The sequence below is a fragment of the Falco biarmicus genome, chromosome 5 (genome assembly GCF_023638135.1).
Source record: "Falco biarmicus isolate bFalBia1 chromosome 5, bFalBia1.pri, whole genome shotgun sequence".
NCBI lineage: Eukaryota > Metazoa > Chordata > Aves > Falconiformes > Falconidae > Falco > Falco biarmicus.
In genome coordinates this window covers 54,035,674-54,060,260 of record NC_079292.1, presented here as the reverse complement: position 1 = coordinate 54,060,260, position 24,587 = coordinate 54,035,674, and the positions used below count along the sequence as shown (strand labels likewise).

The following is a 24,587-nucleotide window of genomic DNA, read 5'->3' as shown; positions in this document are numbered from 1 at the left end:
AAAGAATTTTATTGAACACTGAAGATAAAGAAATAATGACGTTAAGCAAAACAGTGAAAGTAGGAGGAAAATAATTCAAAGGAAAAAGCAGGCAACTTAGTGAAGCTGAAGTTTATAGTTGTGGCCAACCAAAGTATCAGGTAGACATCAATTAAGAGAGGGGAAATTAAGTGTGACTCTCAGAGTACTATCTTAAGCATTTGGCAACAAGATCAGAATACTAGACAAATAGACTTAGTCCAGATTTTTAAATGATTAAAAATTTAACACCACTGGATATATTTTCCAAATGTTTAGTGTCCAGAAAAACAAGGATTAAAAGTTCCAGTGCCACAACCAAAACAAGCAAGTACTCTATAAGCTTGCCTCAGACAGCTCTGCTAGTTTAGCTGAACCATGGCCCTCAGCAAACACCTGATGCTGGAATTCTCGCTGTCCTTCCTGAAAAGGTTTTGTCAATGCACAAGCACCCACACTCAAAGGATTATTATTTTTTTTTTTTAGCAGTTCTCCCAGCATCAGTATGCCTTGGTTCTGACCCACGGCTTCCCCTATTAATCCAGTTCTGAATTTAACAAGCCAAGACTAGCCGTTGCACAACAGCTTTGATACATATGCAGATAAAATCTGAAAGATCCAACACCTCACCCTTGATCTAGGCCATGACTAGAGGAATCTTTCCCTGAAGGAAAAGGATGTCTTTGGTACCAACAAAATGCAAGAGCCTTATGATATGCGCAAGACAAGCTGCTGTTCCGGGATATTTACCTTTCTGCAAGCAGGACAAAGTCCATTCTCATCAGTGCGGATACGATGCCAACAGAAACGACAGATTTGGTAGCCACAGGTGCAAGGAAAGAAGTTGATGTCATCAATTTCCAGAGGCTCCATGCAAAGGGGGCATTCCACAGGGTCTTCCTTAGCATCAGGGCTGCGAGACATCTTTTATGTTCGCAGAGCAGCAAAAGTTTATAATAACTTAATAGACTGAGAAGGTCAGCACTTGAAAGTCTACAAGAAATAAAAAGGAAAAAAGTGATTAATACTTCTGACAATCCTTCTTTTGCACATTTTAGTATTTCCGTTCATCACCATTTTCCTTCTTCCTGCATAAACTTACCTACTAACACACAAGTTACTCCCTAATAAACCTGAGCGTCTCTTCCTACTTGTAAATCAGACAATATGAAAGACTGTACTGGTGATGTACTTCACCACCTGGATAGGCAGGCACTTTGGCAGCTTGTTAGCCTATTTGGGTTTCAAACTTTACAGTTACAAAGAAGGGCTTAACAGCATACACCACATATTACGTTTAAGTTCTGCTAGCTATTTTTGCTATTGCTTTCTTGTAATCATCTACAAATCCAAAGTCAAATCCTTGAATACAGGACTTCATGTTTAAGATCAATTTATGTCTTTGCTCAGAGACTTGGAACGACATTTAAGTCATACCTTCAGACTTTTCAGTAGGGTTACAGAACTATCAACAAAAAAAAAGAAAAAAGAAAAAAGAAAAAGAAAGCTTCTTACTCAGAAGGATTTGTTTCTTTGTCCATCTCATTTTCTACTCCTGAGATCAATCTCTGAGATCAGCCTTAAGACTAAAGCATTACCCAACATTTCTCAGTACGTATCAGACAACTTTCATCAAGTCATTTATACTTTTCATCAGCATCCAGTTGACAACAAAACCCAAAAATATGCACACAGTCGGAAAAAAACTTAAGTTTTAACTCTGAGTGCAGCCACAGTATGGTATTTCTGGATCAGAATTCCCAAGAGAAATAAAATTCAGGTCACAGAATGGTCAGGGTTCAAAGGGACCTCTGGAGATCATCCAGCCCTGAAGCAGTAAAGGCATCAATAACCACATTTCTTACAGGGGAAATCACCTTCTCTGTTCGGACACATGGAATTTATGCTTTAGTAGGAAACTATTATCTCAAAGCAAATGGCTAATAGCCATTATTTCTTCACATTATTAATGGGATAAATCACAAAGAGGTGTGCAAGGCTCTCTCATGGCTCTGAGACAAAGTCCCCTATCACTGACCTAATGCATAGAATTTAAAAATATTCAAGACACAGTCTGCTACTTTGCAGATAAAAAAACAGGCTGGCATCTTTTTTCATCATTCTGATCTATCAGATAACTTTAAGACTTTTTTTTTCCCCCCCAAATAAAATTCAGGTCCTAACTACCTTCACTTAGAACTACGAAGGACTAAAAACTGCTGGGCCACAGCATCCATACAAACCTACTGAGAAACATTCTTTCCCAAGTAACTAAAGCCAAGTGTATGTTCAAACGTGTTCATATAAAACATCCTTTAAAACTGTTGAGAATCCTGTACTTCAGAATGGAAGGGACTCCAGGATGCCTCAGCTCCCAACTACTGCTCAGTTCACAGAATCACAAAATGGTCAGGGCTGGAAGGGACCTCTGGAGATCAACTGGTCCAACCCCCTGTTAAAGCAGGTTCACCCATAGCAGGCAGCACAGAACGGCATCCAGGTGGGTTCTGAATGTCTCCAGAGACGAAAACTCCACAACAGCCCTGGGCAGCCACTTCCAGTGCTCAGTCACCCTCAAAGCGAGCAAGTTTTTCCTCGTATTCAGGTAGAACTGCCCGTGTTGTGGTTTGTGCCCGTTGCCCCTTGTCCTGTCGCTGGGCACCACTGAACGGAGCCTGGCCCCATCCTCCTGACACTCGCCCTTAAGATACCTGCAGGCATTGGCAAGGTCCCCTCTCAGTCTTCTCTTCTCCAGGCTAAACAGCCCCAGCTCTCTGGGCCTTTCCTCATCAGGGAGATGCCCCAGTCCCTAATCCCCTGGGCAGCCCTCTGCTGCACCCTCTCCAGTAGTTCCCCGTCTCTCTTGAACTGGGGAGCCCGGCACTGGGCACAGCCCTCCAGATGCAGCCTCACCGGGGCACAGTGAAGGGACAGGACAACCTTCCCCCACTTGCTGGCCACGCTCCGCCTGACGCACCCCAGGATCCCGACGGCCTTCGTGGCCACACGGGCAGCTCACCGGCCACCAGCACTCCCATGTCCTTCTCCACAGAGCTGCCTTCTAGCAGGTCAACCCCAGCCTCTGCTGGTGCCTGGGGTTACTCCTCCCCTGCCGCAGGACCTACACTTGCCCTTGTGCAACTTCATGAGGTTCCTCTCTGCCCAACTCTCCAGCCCGCCCGGGCCTCGCTCAATGACAGCGCAGCCTTCTGGGGTTATCAGCCACTCCTCCCGGTTCTGTATCATCAGCAAACTTGCTCAGGGTACGCTCCGACCCTTCATGAAGGTCACTGATGAATCCAGCCAGACTCTGCGCTGCTGTTCACAACCCTCTGAGCTCTGCCATGCAGCCAGTTCTCAGCCCACCTCGCCGTCCACTCACCTAACCCACGCTGCCTGAGCTTACCTGGGAGGGTGTTATGGCAGACGGTGCCAAAAGCCTTGCTGAGGTCAAGGTAGACAACATCCACTGCTCTCCCCTCGCCTACCCCAGCCAGTCATTACATCGCAGAAGGCTTCTAAGTTGGCCAGGTATGAGTTCCCCTTGATGAATCCGTGCTGACTACTGCCGATAACCTTCTTTTTCTGCACATGCTTAAAGAGGACCTCCAGGATGAGCTGTTCTATCACCTTTCCAGGGATGGAGGTGACACAGATTGGCCTACAGTTTTTTCCTGGGTTCTCCTTCTTGCCCTCTTTGAAGACTACAGTGACATTGGCTTTCCTCCAGTTCTCAGGCCCATCTCCTGTCCTCCATGATCTTTCAAAGATGACAGACAGTGGGTTAGCAGTAACATCTGCCAGCTCTCTCTGCAGTACTGTGGTCCGCCCAAGTGACCTGTCCCTTTTCTCCATATCCCATAAGCTTCCTTCTTGTTTGAGTTTTGCCAGAAGCTCCTTGCTCATCCACACAGGTCTCTTGCCCCCTTTGCTTGATTTCTTACTCATAGGGATGCACCTATCTTGATCTTGGAGGAAAAGAAGCCACCTCGGACCACCTACCTTCTAGGGCCCTAAGCATGGCACTCCTCCAAGTAGGCCCTTGAAGAGGCCAAAGTCAGCTCTCTTGAAGCCCAGGGTTTCACACCTACTTGTCGCCCTGCCTCCTCCATGCAGGATCCTGGACTCCACCATCTTATGGCCACTGCAGTCAAGGCTTTCCCCAGCCTTCACACTCCCAAACAGTCCTTCTTTGCTTGTGAGTACAAGGTCCAGCAGCACACCTCATCTCGCTGGCTCCTCCACCACCTCCATCCAGAAGCTATCACCAATGCTCTGCGGGAACCTCCTGGACTGTGTGTGCCTAGCTGTGCTGTCTTGCCAGCAAGTATCAGGGTGGCTGAAGTCCCCCATGAGAACCGGGGCCTGCAGTTATGAGCTGCCTCCAGCTGTCTGTAGAACGCCTCATTGGCTTCCTCTTCCTGATCAGGTGGCATGTAGCAAACACCCACAACACTGTCACCCACACTGGCCTGCCCCTTAACCTTTACCCATAAGCTCTTGACTCGTTCTGCATCTACCCCTAGGCAGAAGGTTCATTCCAGTTGCTCCCTCACATAAAGAGCAACTCCACCACCTCTCCTCACTGGCCTGCCTTTCCTAAAAAGTACACAGCCATCCATCACAGCATCCCAGTCATGCGAGCTATGCCACTATGTCTCTGTAACTGCAATGACATCCATGGCCCTGCAACCACACACATTGCTAATCCTTCCTGTTCATTCCCCACGCTGCATGCATTGGTGTACAGGCATTTCAAAGAGATCATCAAGCATGCAAGTTTCCCAGGAGGGATGCAAGAAGACTCACCATAGCCACACGCACCCTTAAGGTGGCTAGCCTTCTAATACTCATCTTGGGAGGCAGCTAAGGAACATGTATCACTGGCCTGGATGGCCTGCCTTATTCCCCAGCTGAACATGATGGCATGAGCATTACTACTTTGGACCCCTCCCCCAGAGTCCTTCAGTTTAAGAAAACCCAAAATTCTTTACAATTATGCCTTTCCCTCAAAAAATCAGTCATGCAACTATAATTTCATCACACTCACAATGTGGAGTCCCCTCTACTTTGCCCCACAATTTTTTATTTCATTTCTAACCAAAACCTACTAGATCACGTACTATCTGATCTTTCTTTGGGCTTTTTAGGAGCAAGTCCAGAAACAAATTCTCAAATCTACCTACTTGAAGAGTGATATTTACTCCTGTTCTTGGAAATAAGATGACTGAATGTTTTGAGATCAAACACTTGCAGATTTTTGTATGTTGTAGTAGTGTTAGCCTTACATATTTTTTTTTGTGGCTGCTCAAAGTATCAAACCAGAATCCTTCTTATGATCTTCCACTGTCTAAGCCATACTTCCTTGCATGAAGGCTATCTTGTAAAGCCCAAAAGGTTCCAGCTCAGGCTGGGACCTCCCACCTCACAGGACAGGATATGTTTAGCATCAGTCTGCAATACCTGTGTCCCTGTGCTGCACGTCTCTTCATACACAAAAATTCCTCTGCAGCCAGGAGAGAAGCCTGAAGAGGAACAGCATGTACACACACAACTAAAACACCATCCAAATACACAGCAGAGAGTATACAGCTTTCTACAGGAACAGTCACACTGTACTTAGGTTAAACTGTGTTCACAGGCTGATACCAGAAGCCTAGAGTAACTGCAATTTTGACTAGTTCAGTAGGGAGTATAGCCTCTAGGCACAAATTGCAGTTCTGGTAAAACATATACTACTGCCCTACAGAGAGAAAGTTCCACTGGATGCTCCCATAAACTTATGTATGAGAAAACAGATTTTGGATGCATAACTTCTCTCTATGGTATGCACTAGCAACAACACTGTCCCTCCCCTTTGACCTTCACAATAAAGTCAAAAGATTAAACTTCTACAACAATACAGCAGCTTTTACTTCATTATCTACGCTTTTATTAATGCTATATTTACAGTTATTCTGACAGGCTCAAAATCAGGTTCTGGGACCTTAGCAGTGTTAGCAGAATCTGACTTCAAGGAAGGAAAGGACTAGTTTGTTTGGGAGCTTTGTCTTGTTTTTAAGAACACATTACCACTGGCTGAAGAGGCGGGCCTGTTAAGAGGCCATAACACATGATTTAATTGCTTATTATGCAGATAACACACATTTCCTGCAAACTTTTCACACTTATATAGCAGCAAAACCACTGCAATTTGAAATTGACTTTAAACTGAATCACTGGATAAACTGAACAGATTTTTTCCTGTTTAAATTTGGATTTGACTTTGCCACAGATACCCAAACAGGTCAGTAAGCAGACAGCATATTTCCTTTGACTGGGCACTCATTCTACCGCATGCTCAGCAGCTTTGAGCCTACCGAAACACATCTAAATAAAGCTATACTAGTACTAGTGAAGCTGTAGTTAAAAGTGCAGTTTTGAAGAAACTTCCCACCACCACAGTGTAACTACCGAATTAAGAAGCTACTATTTGGAATCTCCACCAAGGAACATCATCAGTTCATGTGAAAGTGTGAAATACCAGCTATTGCCTCTGGGATATGCAGACAAGCTTTAACTGAACTGCAACATGGTTAACATTTATGAGCTTAAGAGTAAGAGTTCAGCAGCTGCTAGTAATAATGCCAATAGCTTGCTTCACTCAGCAAATGGCCCCTTATTTTACAACAAGGAGTAAAGAGCAGCTGTGTGCCATGTTTCTTGAAACCAAGTAAGAGGCAATATTTATTTACTTCAGAAAGGACCATTCAAGCATCCCATTTAGAGATTCTCCACTGAAGCGTGCCTCCATTTCAGGGGGGTTTATATACCAGGGTCTGTGTCTAGGCTGCATCAGAACAATGCTTGCTTTTCCAAAACCAGAATTACATGCATAGTAAAGCATCATCAATGCATTGTTCATATAGCACTACCAAGAAAAACACAGTCAGCTCTCAAAAACTATTCCAAATAATTACAGATTAGCATCACAAGAAAAGTAACACAGCAATGGCAAAAAACAAAAGGCAGTATTACACGTTATGTTTAATCCAGAGTATCTGGTCTTTGGGATCAAGTTCAAAGAGATACAATTAATAGCATCTCGGGAGAAAAGGAGGAAGGTTGCACATGTGTACACTCACAATACAAGCAGCTAGAATTTGTCCATACACTTTCCAAAATGCCAACAACTGCAGTCGAACAGGGCTCAGACATCCTGTTTACAGGAGACCCTGCCAAAACATTCACACACAGAGCGATGGAATGGAGGTGGACAATGTCCAGCAGCACCTTTTAGATTCAGTGAATTTGTAACAAGTAATAACCAAAATACAGAAATATAGGTTGTCTTATCCCTTCCATTATACCAACTAAGTAGTTCCTTTCTTTCCAAACATATATGCCAAATGAAAAAAGATAGTTTTTCATTAACTTTTAAATGTGCTAGTATACTTAATGGATCTGACAGCTGTGTGTAATCAGCTTCACTGTACAATTGTTTCTCTTGATGAAACTCTCCAAACTTTGCAGTTGGGAAAGCTATCCTACTAGTTGAGGGTACTCAACCTAAACAGAGTTTCACTTATAATATAACTAGCGATTTCAGTCCATTTTGAATGTAGATGTTGCCTTTCCCTTTTTCACTTGAGGTGAGCAAGTTGAGCTTCCAGCAGTTTTATCTTCCCTATTTAATTTTAAAAGCGGTCCTAAAGGAGGCAGTGGAAAAACAACTAGCTTATTATCCATTCTTTTTCCTCAAATGCACCAGTTTGAGACCTAACACCCACTCCTCTTCATCTCCCCACAGTAGACACCAGAACATCTCTACTTCATAGCAGTTCATTTTAGTAAACATGTCCCTTACAGTGTAAGTCCTCCCCCGGGAGGGCAGCCAGCTCCAGGGGATAGACATTCTCTCCCTCACATGACGGACTGAATCCAGCCTTGCTACTTGCTTTAAGATACTAAGAGTGTCACAGCCAAAAATTGTCAAAATCTAGTCATTAAAAACCTGAGTAAAGGACTCACATCCCAGAAAATATTTGTAGACCTAAGGCCTCCTGCAGGAAAAAATCCAGACATGTGTTAGCTAATGTTTCACCTAAAGTTCAAACATACCTGACACTTGAAGTGAAACAGGTCAGAGTCTATGCACCAAACCTTTAGTAAGGGCTTATTAAACTTACACAAACAGACACTCATGCTTTTTTTCATGGCCTTTTATATTTTGAAACTTATCAGCCCTGAGAAGTCTCAAAAACACACTGCGGATGCTGCCTGCGTAACACCGCAGGGAAGGCAGCCCCTGAGACCCCTGTGCCCACCCTGCCGAAGGATCAGTTCCCTTTCTGCCCTTCACCTCTGTGGTGATCCCACACACAAGCTGGAGGCAGAAAGGCAAGCAGGCTACAAGCAGCAACTGTAATGGATTATTCCTTCCTTCGATCAGGGGAGAAGCGGCAGTTCCATCAGCACAGTGCTCTCCTCCAGGCCAGCACAGGGGCACTGCAGCTTGAGGCCCACATCTGTACTGCTCACTACTGACTCTGCTGAAAGGAAAGCACCCTTCATCTCCTCCACTCTCTGCACATAAGAAAGGTTATCACTTCGCTGCGTTAGTGATCACTGGACTGTTTACATCAAAACTTCCCATAGGCAGGCTGCAGAGAAAAGCCCATTTTCACTTTAAGCATGCAAACCCAAGGAAGATCCAGCAAGTTATTTGTTTAGGACTCCACAGAGAACACAAATGGGATAAAGTTCACATATGCATGTCCTGAATCATGGATGGTCTAGTCACTGAAACATCTGGTCTTGTGTCTAAATTATGTCATCCACACAATTCAGAAGAAATCTGGGGAACCTCCCCAGGCCAACTCTTTGACATGCTGCCCACTTCTTGCCTGCCATTTTTTGGAGCACTACACAAGGAGGGTGATCCCTTTCACCCACACCAAAACGCAGTGTTATTTTACAATCACCTGGTTAGCAACACTGATATAGGAGACAGCAAGAGTCCTGAAAACCAGCTATGCTTTTCTAAGTTCTATGGTACTGTTACTGACCTAGAACAATGACACCTCAGTGGCAAGCAAGCAGGCTCTTGAATTCATACAAGTTAATTTTAATTTGCGGGAGAGGGAAAGTTCACTTCCTACTTTTTCCTGACCATGCTCAACATTTAAAAACAAACTGTACTACTAATTGCAAAATCACACCCAGTAACTGCATGGTCCATTTTCCATCATCATGTCTTCTCTCTGGATTAGTGTTTGTTATTCCATCTAGGGTTCCAGCTACATTTTGATCACAGCACAAACCACACAAGAAAGTAGTAAGAGGCAGACAATTCCCAAACGTTTAGAAAGTATGACCAGGAATCAGGTAGCTATCTCAGTATTTCTAAAACCAGCATTATACTGACTAGGATTATCCCCAAGTTATTTAGCTCAAAGAGGTCAAAACTGAAATCTCTAGAGACTCCCCTCTTCTCTAAGCCTCCCTGCCTGTGCTTAGGGAGCTCACTCTCACGGTTTCAGACTTTTCAGCATAAGCAGTTGTGTACTACCCCTTCAACCGACAAGACAAAAACATAACTATTTTTGCTGGGTCGTATTTTACTTAAATCAATCCTTCATCCAGTTCATCACACAGCCATGCAGAAGCTTGCACTGCTATGGTGAAGACATAGAAATGAGCTACCTAGAGGTACGAACTGCTCAAGCAGCATATTCACCAACAGTGCCAAAACCAAACAATTCACCAGGAAAATTTTAACCTAATGTCCTCAAGGCACCCTAATAACAAAAACAGATGAGTCAGATGCTGCCTGCTAAATAAAAGGGGAACTAATCATTCGTTATAAATTCAGTGTGAACACAAGCTTTTTCAAGAGTTAGGTGGCAAAAAAAAAAAAAAAAAAAAGAAGAAGAAAGAGTAGCAGCACAAGATAATTCTTTTCTCTCATTTAAACTGAACCAAGAATTGGTCACTGCATAGGGGCTACATACTGTCAGGGACACATGAATGCTAAGCAAGAGAGTATTTACTCAAATCACTTCCTTACAAATCATGAACATAATCAAACTGTTAAATTTTACTTAGAAAGAAAACAGGCCAAATAAGATTCTGACAAATTCATCCAGAAGCACATAAAATTTTGGACACAATTATCCAAGACACCACTACCCTAACATCTAGGTCCATTCAATGAGATTAAAAGCATAATACTGCTCTGTAATTGTCCACATTTCCCACATTCATTCATGTTCTAACATGAATGCTAGTATTCCTTATTTTCTCTTTCTGCATACCCCCATCTCATTTTTGTACCCATATACCACTATCTATAGACATGATATGCCAAAAGCATTTGGATAATGAATTAGAAGTGGGCTACACAATTATTAGTTCAATTATTTTAAAAGCCCGTGTCACACACAGTGATCACTTTTGTTATACATATTCCAGTGTGATTACTTCTAACTCCTCAAGACTCAAGCAGGAGATGCCGAAATTACATGTGAAACAAAATAGCCATACCTTTATAATTTGTATACAGCAAATTATATAACACAAATTGTTGTCAAAGTATGTTGCAAAGACCATAACATCATGCAAAAAAATCTCAAAAAATAGAACCATCAGCTCCTGTTAAACATGAAGCATGTTCCATCTGAACCATCTTGAATTCCCTGAATCTCTCATTACTGAGGGAATGGGTACTACTCCATTTCTTGTACGTTTTTTCTTCAGAGCATCCGCTACCAGCCACTGTAAAAGAGAGGATCTAGACAGATCAGCTTGCCAATCATGCAGCAACCACAGGTAGCTATTAAACAGGCTATTCGGGGAATGGAGAGTCTTTATTCTGTTCACACAGCACCCTAGCACAAAACACTCATTCTGCAGTCAGGATACCTACACATCAGTGTACCATAGTTCAGTTTTTCAAAAATGCTGTGTTCTATTCAGTCCTTCATAAGGTGATGCATACTCAAAGGCACACTTGTCCTCCTTGTAAATCTGTAAAGCACTACTGGCACTGGAAAACTCCTATTCTTTCTATGTCCCTAGTATATAATTTTTTCTGTTTGAAGACTAGCATATTGATTTCTTTGTAGAACACTCACATTCCAGCACAGAAGCACTACCAGTTGGAACAGTCCTTCGGAAAAACAAAGTGTTTTGTAAAAGCCAGGTGATTTAAAGATTAAAAGTATTGTTAATGCATATACATGCAGTAATGTGTGATATGACATTTAATTGTAAAGGTAGTCACTAGCATAATAAAGCACATTCAGCACCACAGAGTACCCCAGCAGACTGAGTTTTTTTAATAACAGGCTAACACTGTTCAGCCACTCAGCCTCCCTAGGGCAAGGCACAGAGGCCAGGTGAGCGATAGCTTGACCTTACTGACCTGCAATTCCATCTGTTTCACAGAAGTTTCCAACACCCAGTTCTTCCAGTGCTTTCACCTCTGCAGATTAAAAACCCTAGACACAGATGTTTCATTGGTGCTACCCTGAGTAAATTTGGGGACACTGGCTGGAACAGCTTTAAGCTTCAACTTACCCCATGTTGTAATCTCCTGAACTATATGACTTTGTGCAACTGAAGCACCCCACTTATCTTTGAATTTCTCATCCTTCTGCTGCTTTTTACTTACTATGACTTGAAGTCATCAATTTTAAGACAAACTGCACATTAATCCTCCCCTCAATTTAAACAGATTTTAAATTTTCAACTATGAAGCATATTTTTTCTACTGATAACTACTATATGTTAATCTACATCTAAACAAAGAGCAGAAAGTCTGTATTATCCATACTTAAGCTGTTACTGGTTCAGTATAGTATGTAATACGTTCCTTTGATTTGAGCATGTTTCTTAATCCAATCACTGGTGTATTTAACTTTTTAAAAATCTACATAGACTTTTTAAACTTGCATAATGTACAAAAAGTCATACTCAGACGTACTTATAAAAGAAACCATATCTTCCACAGAAAACATAACTAAGGAAAATGCTATTGGAGCTAAGGCACACCACTCGAAACTTTTCTTGTTGGATTTTTTATGAAAAGTCAAGGATCTTTAATTGCTAGAAATGCAGCACTCACTATCTTGTGCTCTTAGGGGAACAATAACCAGCAGATAACACAAAACTCTGCAATTACTTTGGGAATAATACTAAGTTAGAGCTGCTGGGGCCAGAGAGGAAAAAGAACAGAAAAGGGGAATAAAAGCTGATCACACTAAAAAGATACACATTCTCATTTGTAACACCATGCATTACACAGACACATATTCCTTAGCCCCTAAGTATTTCTTAAATAACTTGGAGAAAACCACATATAAAGTGGAAGACTCGATGATGACAGGTTATGGCTTCTTGTCTCTACCTGTTAAGTACCTCAGGGACCTTCCAAATTCCTTAACTCTCCCTTATGAATTGCTGAGTTGTCACAGCAATATTAAGTGATAACAAACCAGAAAAATTTATCAGCACCACATTACTATTATTAAAACCCCTCTCACACAACACATATGGCAAACAGTAAATTCTGTCTATGCTTGTGGTGGGGGTTGAGCACCCCACCTGCCTTGCCTCTGGCTGAGAGCCCCCTTGAACATTGTTCTTACTTCCACAGACTGCTTGAGATGCTTTTTTTTTTCTTGAACAGCAAGAGTTAAGTGTATGTAGAGGTAACCCTTTTTCCGTGTTACCAACGACATGAATAAAACTGAGAATTACTCACTCTTAAGCTTAATAATACAGCTGAATACATTTCAGATCCAGAGAATGGGAGATCCAGCCAGTGTTAGCAACAACCCCTCAGTTCCCTTCAGTAGAGTCCTTGAAGAGTAAGCCAAAGACACCAGAAAATTCTGAGAGAGAATAAGTTTTAAATAACTCTCAAAGCTCTTTATGTAGATGTCTAAAATTTTCATCCATTTTCCAAAGGTGGTTTTAAACAAAACTACTTAATGTTAATTTATCTTCTCCCCACCTTCTCAATTAAGGTACATTTATTTATTCTAGGCTTCAACTCCTGCAGTTGTTCAACATCTTCAAAAGAGAACAAAAGGGTAACCTGACCTTTAAGCCTTACAGAGCAATGGACCTATTTGCGCTTTTCAAGTCATTTTAAACAGCAAGCACGAACATAAAATCGGCCTATGTATTGTCTTCTTAGCAACAACAGGAATAGGTCTCCCATTTTTTTTTCCATAATCCATGAAAGAATAAAGACTTTTTTAGTTGGGTCAGGGGGGAGAGAAGTACCAAAACCAGTCTAAGACCAAGAAACCTACACAGAGAAAGCCTTACACAGTTCACCCATAGGTTCTGGATGAGCAGCGATTCCAGCTTGAGTGCTTCTGCTAATTAAGTAATAATGCAAAGCATTGAGCTCAGAAGAATAAAAACTCTTTGTCAAAGTCCATGCACTCCCCAGCATGCACAACTATCTTGAAATTCACTGGCAGCTGATGCCAGAGATTATAGGACTGGCACGAAGTATGCTGTATGACACACTGATTAAGAAATCAATAGCCACATATGGCACTAGATTGAACGTGCCCACTTATTATTATAGAAGTAACACACAAACTACTACTTTGTCACTTCCCTGGTCAGAAACTACGAAGGTTCTACATCAATGTCTTCCCTTCGTTCTAGCAGTAGCTCATACTTTAAGTCTAACCTTAACTTATGAAAAAAAATAAACCACAGCGATTCTTGATTTTCACTTCAACTAGAATTATGTTGACACTTCACAAAGATCCCAAAACATCTTCTGATTCTCCAGGCTGTAGCTCTATTCCTGACAATTCAAAGTGTCCTACTGGATGCGCTGAAGCAATGAAGCCTTCACAGGACTTAAAAACTATGATAACCAGAATAATGTGAATAGTACAGATTCAGTATCAGCAGGAAGCGTGCCTCACTCCTTAAAGTTTCTACAGACCTCAAGCGAAAAAAAAAATAGTAAGGGAAAACGTGTATATAAGAAAATCTATATTCTTTAAAAAGTCAAACTGATGTGAAGAATTCCAGCGATACCTCTCCTCCAGAGCTGAACCTGTTCCCCTGGAATGCTAGCAGGAACCACACTTCACCTCTCTTTTCAAGACAGAGGTTTCCACACCAAGGTCAGTCCTACAGGAAGGAACCTCAGCAAGTGGCTACTAACTAGACCTCTTGGCTAGAACTGAAGACGACAGCAAGAGAGTAAGCAAAAAGTGATGATGATCAAAACCCATCTGCTATTCACCACACAAGCCATTCTTGAAAGTGTCAGGAATGGAACAGAGACAAAAATTTAAAACTATTAAATCACTTTATATTTCTAGACCCAGAGGTATGGGGTAGGAGCAATAGCGCAGCTGCTGCCACTCCTCTTTACAGGAGAGAATGCCAGGAAAACTGCTGGAGCAGTAACAGCTTCTGACAGTTTATTGTTTATTCTATCGGGTTTTTTGCACTATACCTGTTTGAATCAAGTACTCTGCCTTTTAATGACTCTGGTTATACACAGTCAAACCAAGATGAATAGCTTTCTTTTAAATCAAGTAACTTGGCAGTACTTTCTCTTCCATGTATGTCACTTTAACATGGTGTGGTCTAGAGCTCACTTGTACAGAGCAGACATATTGCAGATGACTGCAATACATGACAATGTGAACTTCCAAATTCAGGTCTGGTGTGAAAATAAGCCATTACATTTTGTCCAGTCATTTCTTAAAATGGGGCTTGGGGGGTGGGAGGGGAAAGAAAAAACCCCAAACGTCCCCTGGTTCAAAGTGTTCCTGACTTGGCACAGGAAGAACAAAGCCAGAATTTTCTCTTTAGGAGCATCAAGCCAAAGTTAATGAAGTGGCATTTTGAATTTCAGGAAGGCACACAGTTTGGGAAAGATAGTGACAACCAGCAACCAGTCACAGAACACTGACATGTTAATTGCCATTCCCAGTCATTAACTATTACAAAAGTCTTGAATATATTAAACAGTAGTCTAGAACTGGGATTTCTTGCCTCCATTTATTAGAATGCAATTGTAAAAGCCCCAATGTGTTAATTAATATACATCGCCTGAAAAATTGACGAAAGCCTTTCTCCCCTCAGTACCTGCACATTCATTACCCAGTAACTTTTTTCAATACAAGCTCTACTTGCCACAAATGAGAACTGCAAATTTAAAAAACAAAAAGCAATTAATGCTTGATCAGACAGTTCTGATTCAAACTTCAGTGGGGTAAAGGATGTATCTCTTCACAAACACTTTATGAAAAAGAGCTATAAATCCTAGTCCATGTTTATTTTTAAAGCCATTTTGCTTAAGAATGACTAGACTTGTCTCTACAAGTTTAGGTTAGAAGTTATTTGCAGGTTAACTTCAGAGTCTGGTCTGTCATACATGCTGATCAGGCAGCTGGGGAGGAGCATTCTTACCTGCTAAGCCTGTACTTCAGACTTTTGCTAATGAGTTTACAGATGCTTTTTAATAGGTAGCTGTAGTAGCAGATTAAGAACAGGAATAATAGTAAAAACATTTTAGAAGGGACTTAGCAAAATGTCCTTTCAGTAAAAGACAAGTATGCACAGAAAAGTGTTAAGATATCTCAGAGAAAATTAGTAGATTGAATTTATTTGCCTATCCTCCCGTTCAGTTAACAGAATCAGAGGTACACTGGTACTTTCAGTATTGCACATTATTTCAGCTTCCAGCCAGCTATTAACCATCCAAAGAAGCATCCACTCAAACAGAAACACATCACATTCTCCAGGTGTGAATAAATACTGCAAAGCCTGCAGCTTTTAAGATTTAGTCTGCAATCAAATCCAATGACCACGCTAGCTAAAGCTACAGTCAGCAGGCAATCAAAATAAGAAAAAATATCCAACTGTTCATGGAGAGACAAGTCACCCCCTAACTAATTTTTTGAGGAAAGCTACAGATCAAAAAAAGACCAGAACAATTTTGTTTTCTCCTTACGTTTCAAAAAGGCTTTCAATAGGGTTCTGCTATGCTTTCTACAGAAACTAAGTTGCCATTAGAAATGTCTGCCCCCCTCATGTATTAAGAGTTGGTTCAAAACACTTGTAAACAAAAGGAGGAACTTAGGAGCTCCACACAATTCTGATGTCACAGAGAAATCATTCTATTTATTAGCAATCTGAAAACAAAACAAGGAAGCAGCAGACAAGTTCTTAAACCAAAGGACTTAACATTTAAGACAATCACAGAAATCTGAAGGATCTCATGAGATTTAAGTGTGATAAAATAGTACGAAACATATTGTTGCTAAATGATGCAACCAAGGAAAAACAACTCCTAAATGAGCACAATCATGTGCCAATCTACCCAGTAATTTTAAGGAACAAACTCTCTGAGCCACCCTAAGTATCTCCTGTAACATCAGCTCAGTAATCAGCCACAGTCTAAAGCCAAACTAAATACAAGGAATTTTGGGGGAAAAAGCACCAGCGTCAACGTCCTGTACTCAGAACAACTCTGCTTTTTTCTCCCCACATGAAGAACTAGCAAGTACAGGAGGAATAACAGTAATTACCAAACGTATCATAAGGAACAAGACTGACCCACTGGAAAAAGGGCAATGTGGGCACAGAAGCAGAAAGGAAGAGACAAACAGAGAAAACGCATATATTCACTTTTATATATGCTACATTACATATATATAAATATATAACAATGTAACACTGTGCCTGGTGTGGCACCTTCCATGGAAGAGGTTGCAGATGACAGACTTTGAACAGTTAAAGCATAGCTGACCAGGGAGGAAGATCCAGTGTGAATTAAGTAGCTCAAACACTACTAAGCAGAAAATGTAGCACGCCAAGGAAGTGGCTGAGCTAGATGCTTCCTGGGATGGAGAAGTCCATCGACTTTGGGTATCTGGAAGCATCCGAGGAAGTATCACTACGCTCACCCTGATCTTCTGAGCACGTGCTGCTATAGCCACTAACCACAGCAAGATACCGGGCTAGATAATTTCATTCTGATCCAGTACAGCAGCTCTTGCATATGGTATTGGCCTAATGTATTAAAGTTCCACGCTTCTAGAAACATAAAAGGAAGGGGGGGAAAAACCATTAATATATGCCAGTGAGTTTCAGTAGTTTCGGACACTGGATCCCTTCCACATCTTTTTAATTTTATTTCCTATCCCTGTAGCTGACATAAGCAGTTTTATAAACACACTTTTACAAATACAACTTAACACAACAGTTACAAGCATAAGCAGTTACTTACCTAGCATCTGCTAAACACAAAAAAGTAAAAGAAATGCACCATACAGAAAAGACAGTGAAGGTATAAAGACTTCTGTGTTTAAATTAAAGATCAAGAAAATTGTCCCTCCATAACTTCATTTGAAGCCCTGAAGCTGGTTACCAGCAGTTAGCCAGGTAACAGATACACACACACACGCACACCCTCCCATGAAATTTCACAGCTCTTTGCACAAGTACATTGTTAAGTTATGTTGAACTGCTGAGAAACATTCCCTGATTTTGACCAACAAAATCTGAGAAGCTAATTTAGGGTTACAAATCTCTGCATCTGCCAGGTAACCACACATATATCACATGAACAGAATCACAGCTGTACCACTTACTTTTACACTGCAGGTACTACCTGAAGTTCCCTGATTTCACTGCTGTTTAGTGGTGCTTTCACAGTTACGAGCCTTTAAAAAGCATCGTGAGCAAGTCTACAGTGAAAAGCATTTCTGTGGTCCAGTGATACCAGGTATTATGAGGGAGCACTTAGTCATAGCACTGAGATATTGTCCATAAGTAGGCTTTTCTACACTCTCACAACCAATAAAAACTTGAAGACATTAGTTAGATCAAGATTGGTTTAATCTTCTTATGAAGTGGGAGTACAGAGCTGTTTCTGTAGTATTACTGGAACAATACTATACAAGATAAAAAGCTATAACCCAGCTCCAAAGCTTCATCATCCACAGAAGCGACTAACTTACCTACTGCTAAGATCACTTGGAACAAGCTGTTTGCAACCATATTATTTTGTTTGTTTACTTGTTATTATAAACAGACCTTTGTTTTTTGACACAGCAATAATTCCAATAACCACATTTGAGCACCTCAGACCTCCTAATGTACTAGAACTTCATACATAAGATTTTGGTTGTGGCCGCCACCACAGCTTATCTGAATAAAAAAGGCATCTACAGTCAGTATATCTCATGGCCTCATATTGCCTGCTTCTAATTTTTCACACTGGCGCTGCCCCTCCTCATTAGCAAATGGCTTTCAATAGCAGAGAGAGTACAGTTTTAACCTAAAGAGGTAAGTTCTGGAAAAAGCAGCATCAAAATACACAGAGCTCAGAGCTGCAAAGAATTACAGGTACTGCTGCAAGGGAAACATGAAGGGAAAACCAAGAGAGGCCACATAAACCCAGTCTGAGCAGCCTCCAGGAGGATCCCCAATTATCACCTGGCAGCAAACCTTACCACATCAAGACTCCCATTAGGTGGGGAAAGATCATCCTCACACATTTTTTGCTTTTATCATCTCAGCTGGACAATCTAATCAAAGTTAGAATCCACACACTTTGCTTTTGTTTCTGGGAAGAAAATTAGTTAATCATGTATTTGTTTAGATTAAGAGTTCAAGCCCACTTCTGCCAATAATTTTGGTTTGGACTTTATTGTAACTATAACATTAAAGTAAATCGCAACCAAGTTACAAGAACCTGTATCCCAGTGATCCCCTCTGGTTAACTGCCAGTTTAAGCTTGTCCTCACCGTATTCTGCTCTCGTAAGTATAAAATAGAGGAAGCAGGCTGCCATGGATTAAAATGGACTATCCAAACCTTCACGATCCAAGGCATGGTGAAGACATCACAATGGACCAAAGCGCCATGGAAAAGAGATTATAGGAGTTCTGCTGTAATAGGAAGGATGGCAGAAGAACAGAGTACACCCTCCAACCAGCATCAGTAGTCATAAACAGTCTGAGCAGGTTCAGAGAACTGCATCTCCTCAGCAAGAGCAAGCACCCCAGACAGGCCAGTATCACAATGAAAAAGTACAAAGAAATTCTTCACTTTTTCTGGTGATTATCAAACATACAACAGTAATAACCATGAATCAGAGACAAAACTCTAGAAAGATACTACATAGCCAGCACACAAGCATCTGATCAACTTTACAAATGTGGTCTATCACAGGAATTTGAGGAAAGCCTAGATCAGTTCCTTGGGAAGAAAAGCCACCAGTCACAGCCCAGACTCATGACTAAGAACTAAGTCAATACATTGCAAAAATTTTAATTTACAAGAATATCCTGTAGAGAAGTACCACAGAATTTCTCCAACACAGGAAGTCTGTACAAGAATCCTGTTTTAAGAGGCTGAAGTTAGTCCCAGCGGCTAAATAGCATCATACATCAAAGTGAGGTCTTTCCCTTGCATTTCCACAATGCACCTACACTGTGAAACAGCAACATTAAACCCTGCAAGTCAGGCATATTACCCTGAGTAACTGGACTGGGGCATCTCCCTGATGAGGAAAGGCCCAGAGAGCTGGGGCTGTTTAGCCTGGAGAAGAGAAGACTGAGAGGGGACCTTGCCAATGCCTGCAGGTATCTTAAGGGCGAGTGTCAGGAGGATGGGGCCAGGCTCCGTTCAGTGGTGCCCAGCGACAGGACAAGGGCCAACGGGCACGAACCGCAACACTGGGCGTTTCTTCTGAATACGAGGAAAAACTTGCGCGCTTTGAGGGTGACTGAGCACTGGAAGAGGCTGCCCAGGGCTGTTGTGAAGTTTTCTTCTCTGGAGACATTCAGAACCCACCTGGATGCCGTTCTGTGCTGCCTGCTGTAGGTGAACCTGCTTTAACAGGGGGTTGGACCAGTTGATCTCCAGAGGTCCCTTCCAGCCCTGACCATTTTGTGATTCTGAGTTGTAGGCTGCTTCAACAATTTGTTTTACAGAAGAACCAGTCACTTCTGAAAAAGGCCCACTGTGCTCAACTACTGCTTTAGACATAAAGACGACAGCACACATTATGTCTACAGACCCCATCTTGCAGAAGGGGAATTCAGAGAGCTGGTGCTAACAAAGCTGAGATGACTGTAATAAGACTCCACCTCACAAGAAAACCATGGGTTTTCCCTAAGATAGGGCTATACAAGATTTTAAGACAAAGGAGGAAAAAAGATTTGCTTGCAAGAAGAACATGTTCTCTAAGGTTACTGGATGACTAGACTGTTATTGAAGCAATTAATGTTCAAAAGTACAAGAGAAATCTCATACTAATGTTAGCTGCCACAGCCCTTACATCCAGACTCAACTTTCAGAACGTATTAGCACATACGTTCCATTCCTGGATCTATAACTCCTTCTTTAATTGTATTAGAGACTGATGCAAATACATTCATGATGCTGAATGTTTAGATCTCAGTAAAATCTGAATGCACTTTTAAGATTTTTCTTACCTTTCTACAAATTAAGCTGAATGAGTTTGCCTTGTAGCCTTCCTTCGAAGAGTGCAGATCCTTGCCCTTGAAAAAGGTATTTTACTGCATTAGGGTTTGACACCATCCAAGCTAGTATGATTTAAGATTGTGGAAGCATCAAGAAAGCGGGGGGGGGGGTGGGGGTGGGCCGCAGAAAAAAAACAAAACAAAAAATCCACACCCACCCACAAACCAAAAATCTAGTATGCCATCATGACTTCTCTGAAAACCTGTAGCGCTCTCTGAAAATCCTTGCCTTGATTATCACTGCCCTTTTTCACCCAACATGAAGCACAAGAAGAAACACAGCTATCTTCTGCTAGTAATGGTGCAAAGGTTTGTTTGGGGCCAGAGATGTTATCGTCTCCAATTAGGAAAGGAATTTTTTGGACTGTACCCTTATATTGGCTCCAAGTTTCTCCACTCTCAGAGACAACCAAAAAGCTTTGTTTATTGAGATCTGTTCCACTGCCACTCTGCATGACCAGCACAGTAATAATCACCAAAGTCCTCAGTGCAAAACAGTGCCAGGACCACCATGGTCCTCTCTAGATAAAAAGTCAGGAACAGAGATTCAAGAGAAGTCTCCAAGTAGTATGTCTAGAAGATTAAGTGTGGGAAGAACATCTTAGCTTCTTGATCAGTATGGCAATTCATTGTAAACCTTTAGGAAGAATGCTCCTTTCCATTCAAGACACTGGACACAGGACAGGTGCCTCTACAGGCTCAGGAAGGCTCTCCCAGCATTCCTTTCAGAGAATCTGAACCCATACAAAAATGTATCAAAGCAGGCAAGTAGCAAGAAAAATTTACAAGCTGCAGGGATTTCTGGGGAAAAAAAAAAACACAAAACAAACCAAAAAACCAAAACAAAACCACAAACCCAAACCACAAAAAAAAAACCCCACAACCTATCAGGTGCTTTATTCTGAAATTCATCAGCACCAAACAGCAATCTGAACAAGCAATACATTCTAAACAAACGTCAAACTAAAAGCAACTATATAATCTATCACACATCTGAACAGTAATTCCTGAATTCAGGTGAGACAGAAGCAAGAAGCAGCTGCACCCTTACTTTTACTTATTCTTTTAGCATCCCAGGCCAAGTACCGCAGCTCCTCAGGACAGGGCTATTCAGCAGGTCCAGACTCCCAGAAGAGGCCCTGAGAACTGAATCCAGCGAGCATCCAAACGACGTCCCTTTCCTTTGCTACAATCACATATTTGATGTATTGTTATTGACTCTTGCCCTTCAGTTTTCAGAGCTCAATCATTTATGACTACTCTTCTGACAATGTAATTCTCTTTTCATTACAACATTCCACTTAGTAAGCTTTATGATATTTGAGTCTTGGACATAACTACAGTATTACTCATACATCCTACAACTGATTCTCAAAAAAACAACTGACACTTCAAGTTTAGAGAAAAATCATTGTAAACCCAATTTTAAAAGGGAAAACTGTTATTATTACAAACAGCCACATACCCCCACTAATTAAAGTATAGACAAATAAACCTAAATCAGCTCAGCAATTGCATTCAACAAGAAAAATATTCCAGTCTATTGTTTTAGTTTTCAGACTTTCTAGGGTCTTGGTATCAGGAAGCCAAGTAACAATGAATCCGAATGAAATACAAGTGTGCTTTTTACATTTATGCTTCTTCTGTGTATTAACTACAGGACAGATAGCACTAGCTGGTATCTGACACACTGTATTTGCTTTAGGAGAACTGTTAAGCACAAAGCTTAATTTGATGAAAAAAAAAAAGTCCTCCAAAATTAGTCTTAAAACCACAGAAGTTCCATTGAAACGTGTGTGCAAAAACAAGAAAATAAGACAATGGGTCATATTGCACTGCCCTTTTGTGTGGGCTAGCATGTGATTACAAACCTGTAATAGAAAATTTACAGCATGTTTTAGCCTTTATCTGCAAGGTGCTGAATAGTAATTAAGTGTTTTAAAGAGCAAGCAGAAAACCCTTATTAGCGCTCCTGTATCACAGTGGAGTGGTTTCACTGTCTCTAATAGAAATGTCCACTTTCAGAATAATACTAAGTCACCACACTGAAGACTTACTCTTTGGGTTTTAAAAAGATATTTTCCAACATTTATCTAGTAAACACCATAATTATAGAAAATTATTTCCTGGAGACTTGGAGAGAGAGTAGGGTATCATATTATTCAGGGACATGGCACCCAGGTTATTTGCTTCCTTACAAGTGCTGTAGCTGTCTCACAGGGAACAGGCTACACATTCCAAGTTCTTTTAATACCTAACGGCATAAGGGCCAGATACATACAGTAATGAAGAGGATGTAAAATGATCTGTACAGACTACAATACCACATGAAGTATCTTTGCCCCTCTGACTCAATAACAGACAGATTTTACCTGCTTTTCACAAAGGAACATTTGTCTTTAAAAAGCAAGTTAAGTGTCTTCTCCTTAGCTACTGTAATATAAAAGGCCTGTGATCAAAATTGTGCATACAGATAGGTAAATCAGATGTTATCAAGAGTTTTAGCTAATAATATAATGCACATAGAAAGACACAGGTAGTTCAGACTGCCCATAAAGCATTAATGTGGCAGTAGTTAGCTAATACTGCATAGTCAGGGTGAATAAACAGCACCTTTGGTTTTGTGGATTCCCCCCTGCCCACTTGTTTTTTTCCATTCTGTTTATTAAAACTTGGTCATGCATGCACATCCCAACTACATCACTGTACCCAAGTTTACGCCAGAACATCAGTCAGATAAATTCCCAGCTCTCATACAAACATCAAACCTTTGGAAAGGGATGAAGTATTTCTGTTGCTGATGGAATGTCAACAACTCAGTTCCCTTCCCTCTGGAAGGAAATGCTCATTGGGTGGAGTAGGTAATGCGGAGAAGAAATCCCAAGTCAGAGAGTTAAAGAGAGTAACATCCTCTCCCAGAAGGAAGAAAGCCTGGCAACACCAGCAGCAGGGATGTGCTTCCCGCTGCCCCATTACTTTGGGTTACAGATTACAGCGGCTGTCAGGTTAGCTGCCTTGTCCGCAAGGTAAGAGCTCAAAACTGACCACAGAATTCACATCATTACCTTAGGACTTCTTGCAGGGGAGAAAAGTACTACTTCCCAGCAATCAACTTCCAATGAAAATTCCAGTTTAGACTTTCAACCTTCACGTGAAAATAGTTCCAATGAGAGCCTGAAAACTGTTCTCAACACTTGTAAAGAGACGTTTTTAGCCACAGGGGGGTTTAATTCCTTGAGACACATGGCTAGGGTGCACAGAATATTCTCTCTAGATTAAGATCATAGTGTATCAAATAGCATAAGATATCACTATGCAGAATTAAGGTTTTCATCATGAAGTCACAAGTCACTGTGTTACACCTGAGCGCAGAGGAATCAATACCAAAGACAAAGTATGTGCCCACAGCAGCTTTTCTTAAACAGCAGGACACAGATCAAAGATGGCCCCAAGAGAAGATGAGAGCGAGTATGGAGGGAAAGAAAATGTCTTTCCTTCTCTAGCACTGTGCGCCTCTGGAGTTCTGAGGCTACCAAAGATGGAGAAGCCATGTCTTGTGCCTCACATACACTCCTGCATTCATCCTACGCCAAAGCAGCCACAAACTTTGTAGGCCAAGATTATGTCCAGCACCAATAATAAACAGGTATAGTGGTCTAACATGACATACTATCTCTGCATCCAACAAGATACTACCTCTACATCTACCTTGCACAGGGAGACAGAATGACAAAATCTGACACTTCCAGAATTCAGTAACTGACTGATTTAAGTTATAAATAGGCTCTCTTTAATGTATTCAGCACTCTGACATCCCAAATTTTCATCAGAATTAAGGAGAAGTTAGATTAATTTAAGAAGTTGTTCATAGGGTTTGTGTAAGAATTGTCATTTACCCTGTTATTCTCAGTGAGCAGCAACAGGAAAAGCATGAAAAGCATGACATTTTGAAAGTCAATTGATTAAGATCAACTATGGCATAGCAGTTAAACACTGCATCAGTTTAAAATGGATCAAAAAAATCCCAAAGTATTACTATACA

The 24,587-nt window shown here is 41.2% G+C and overlaps 1 protein-coding gene across 8 annotated transcripts in view; it reads right to left on the bottom strand.

Moving 5' to 3' along the window:
• CNOT4 (CCR4-NOT transcription complex subunit 4) overlaps nucleotides 1–24,587 on the bottom strand; it is an 82,806-nt gene that overhangs the window by 43,416 nt on the left and 14,803 nt on the right. For all 8 annotated transcript variants that reach the window (XM_056340259.1, XM_056340258.1, XM_056340260.1 and 5 more), the window contains one exon: nucleotides 769–1,011. In XM_056340259.1, the coding sequence (XP_056196234.1) occupies nucleotides 769–942 (174 nt within the window). In that variant the 5' untranslated portion in view covers nucleotides 943–1,011. The remainder of the gene's footprint in view (nucleotides 1–768; nucleotides 1,012–24,587) is intronic.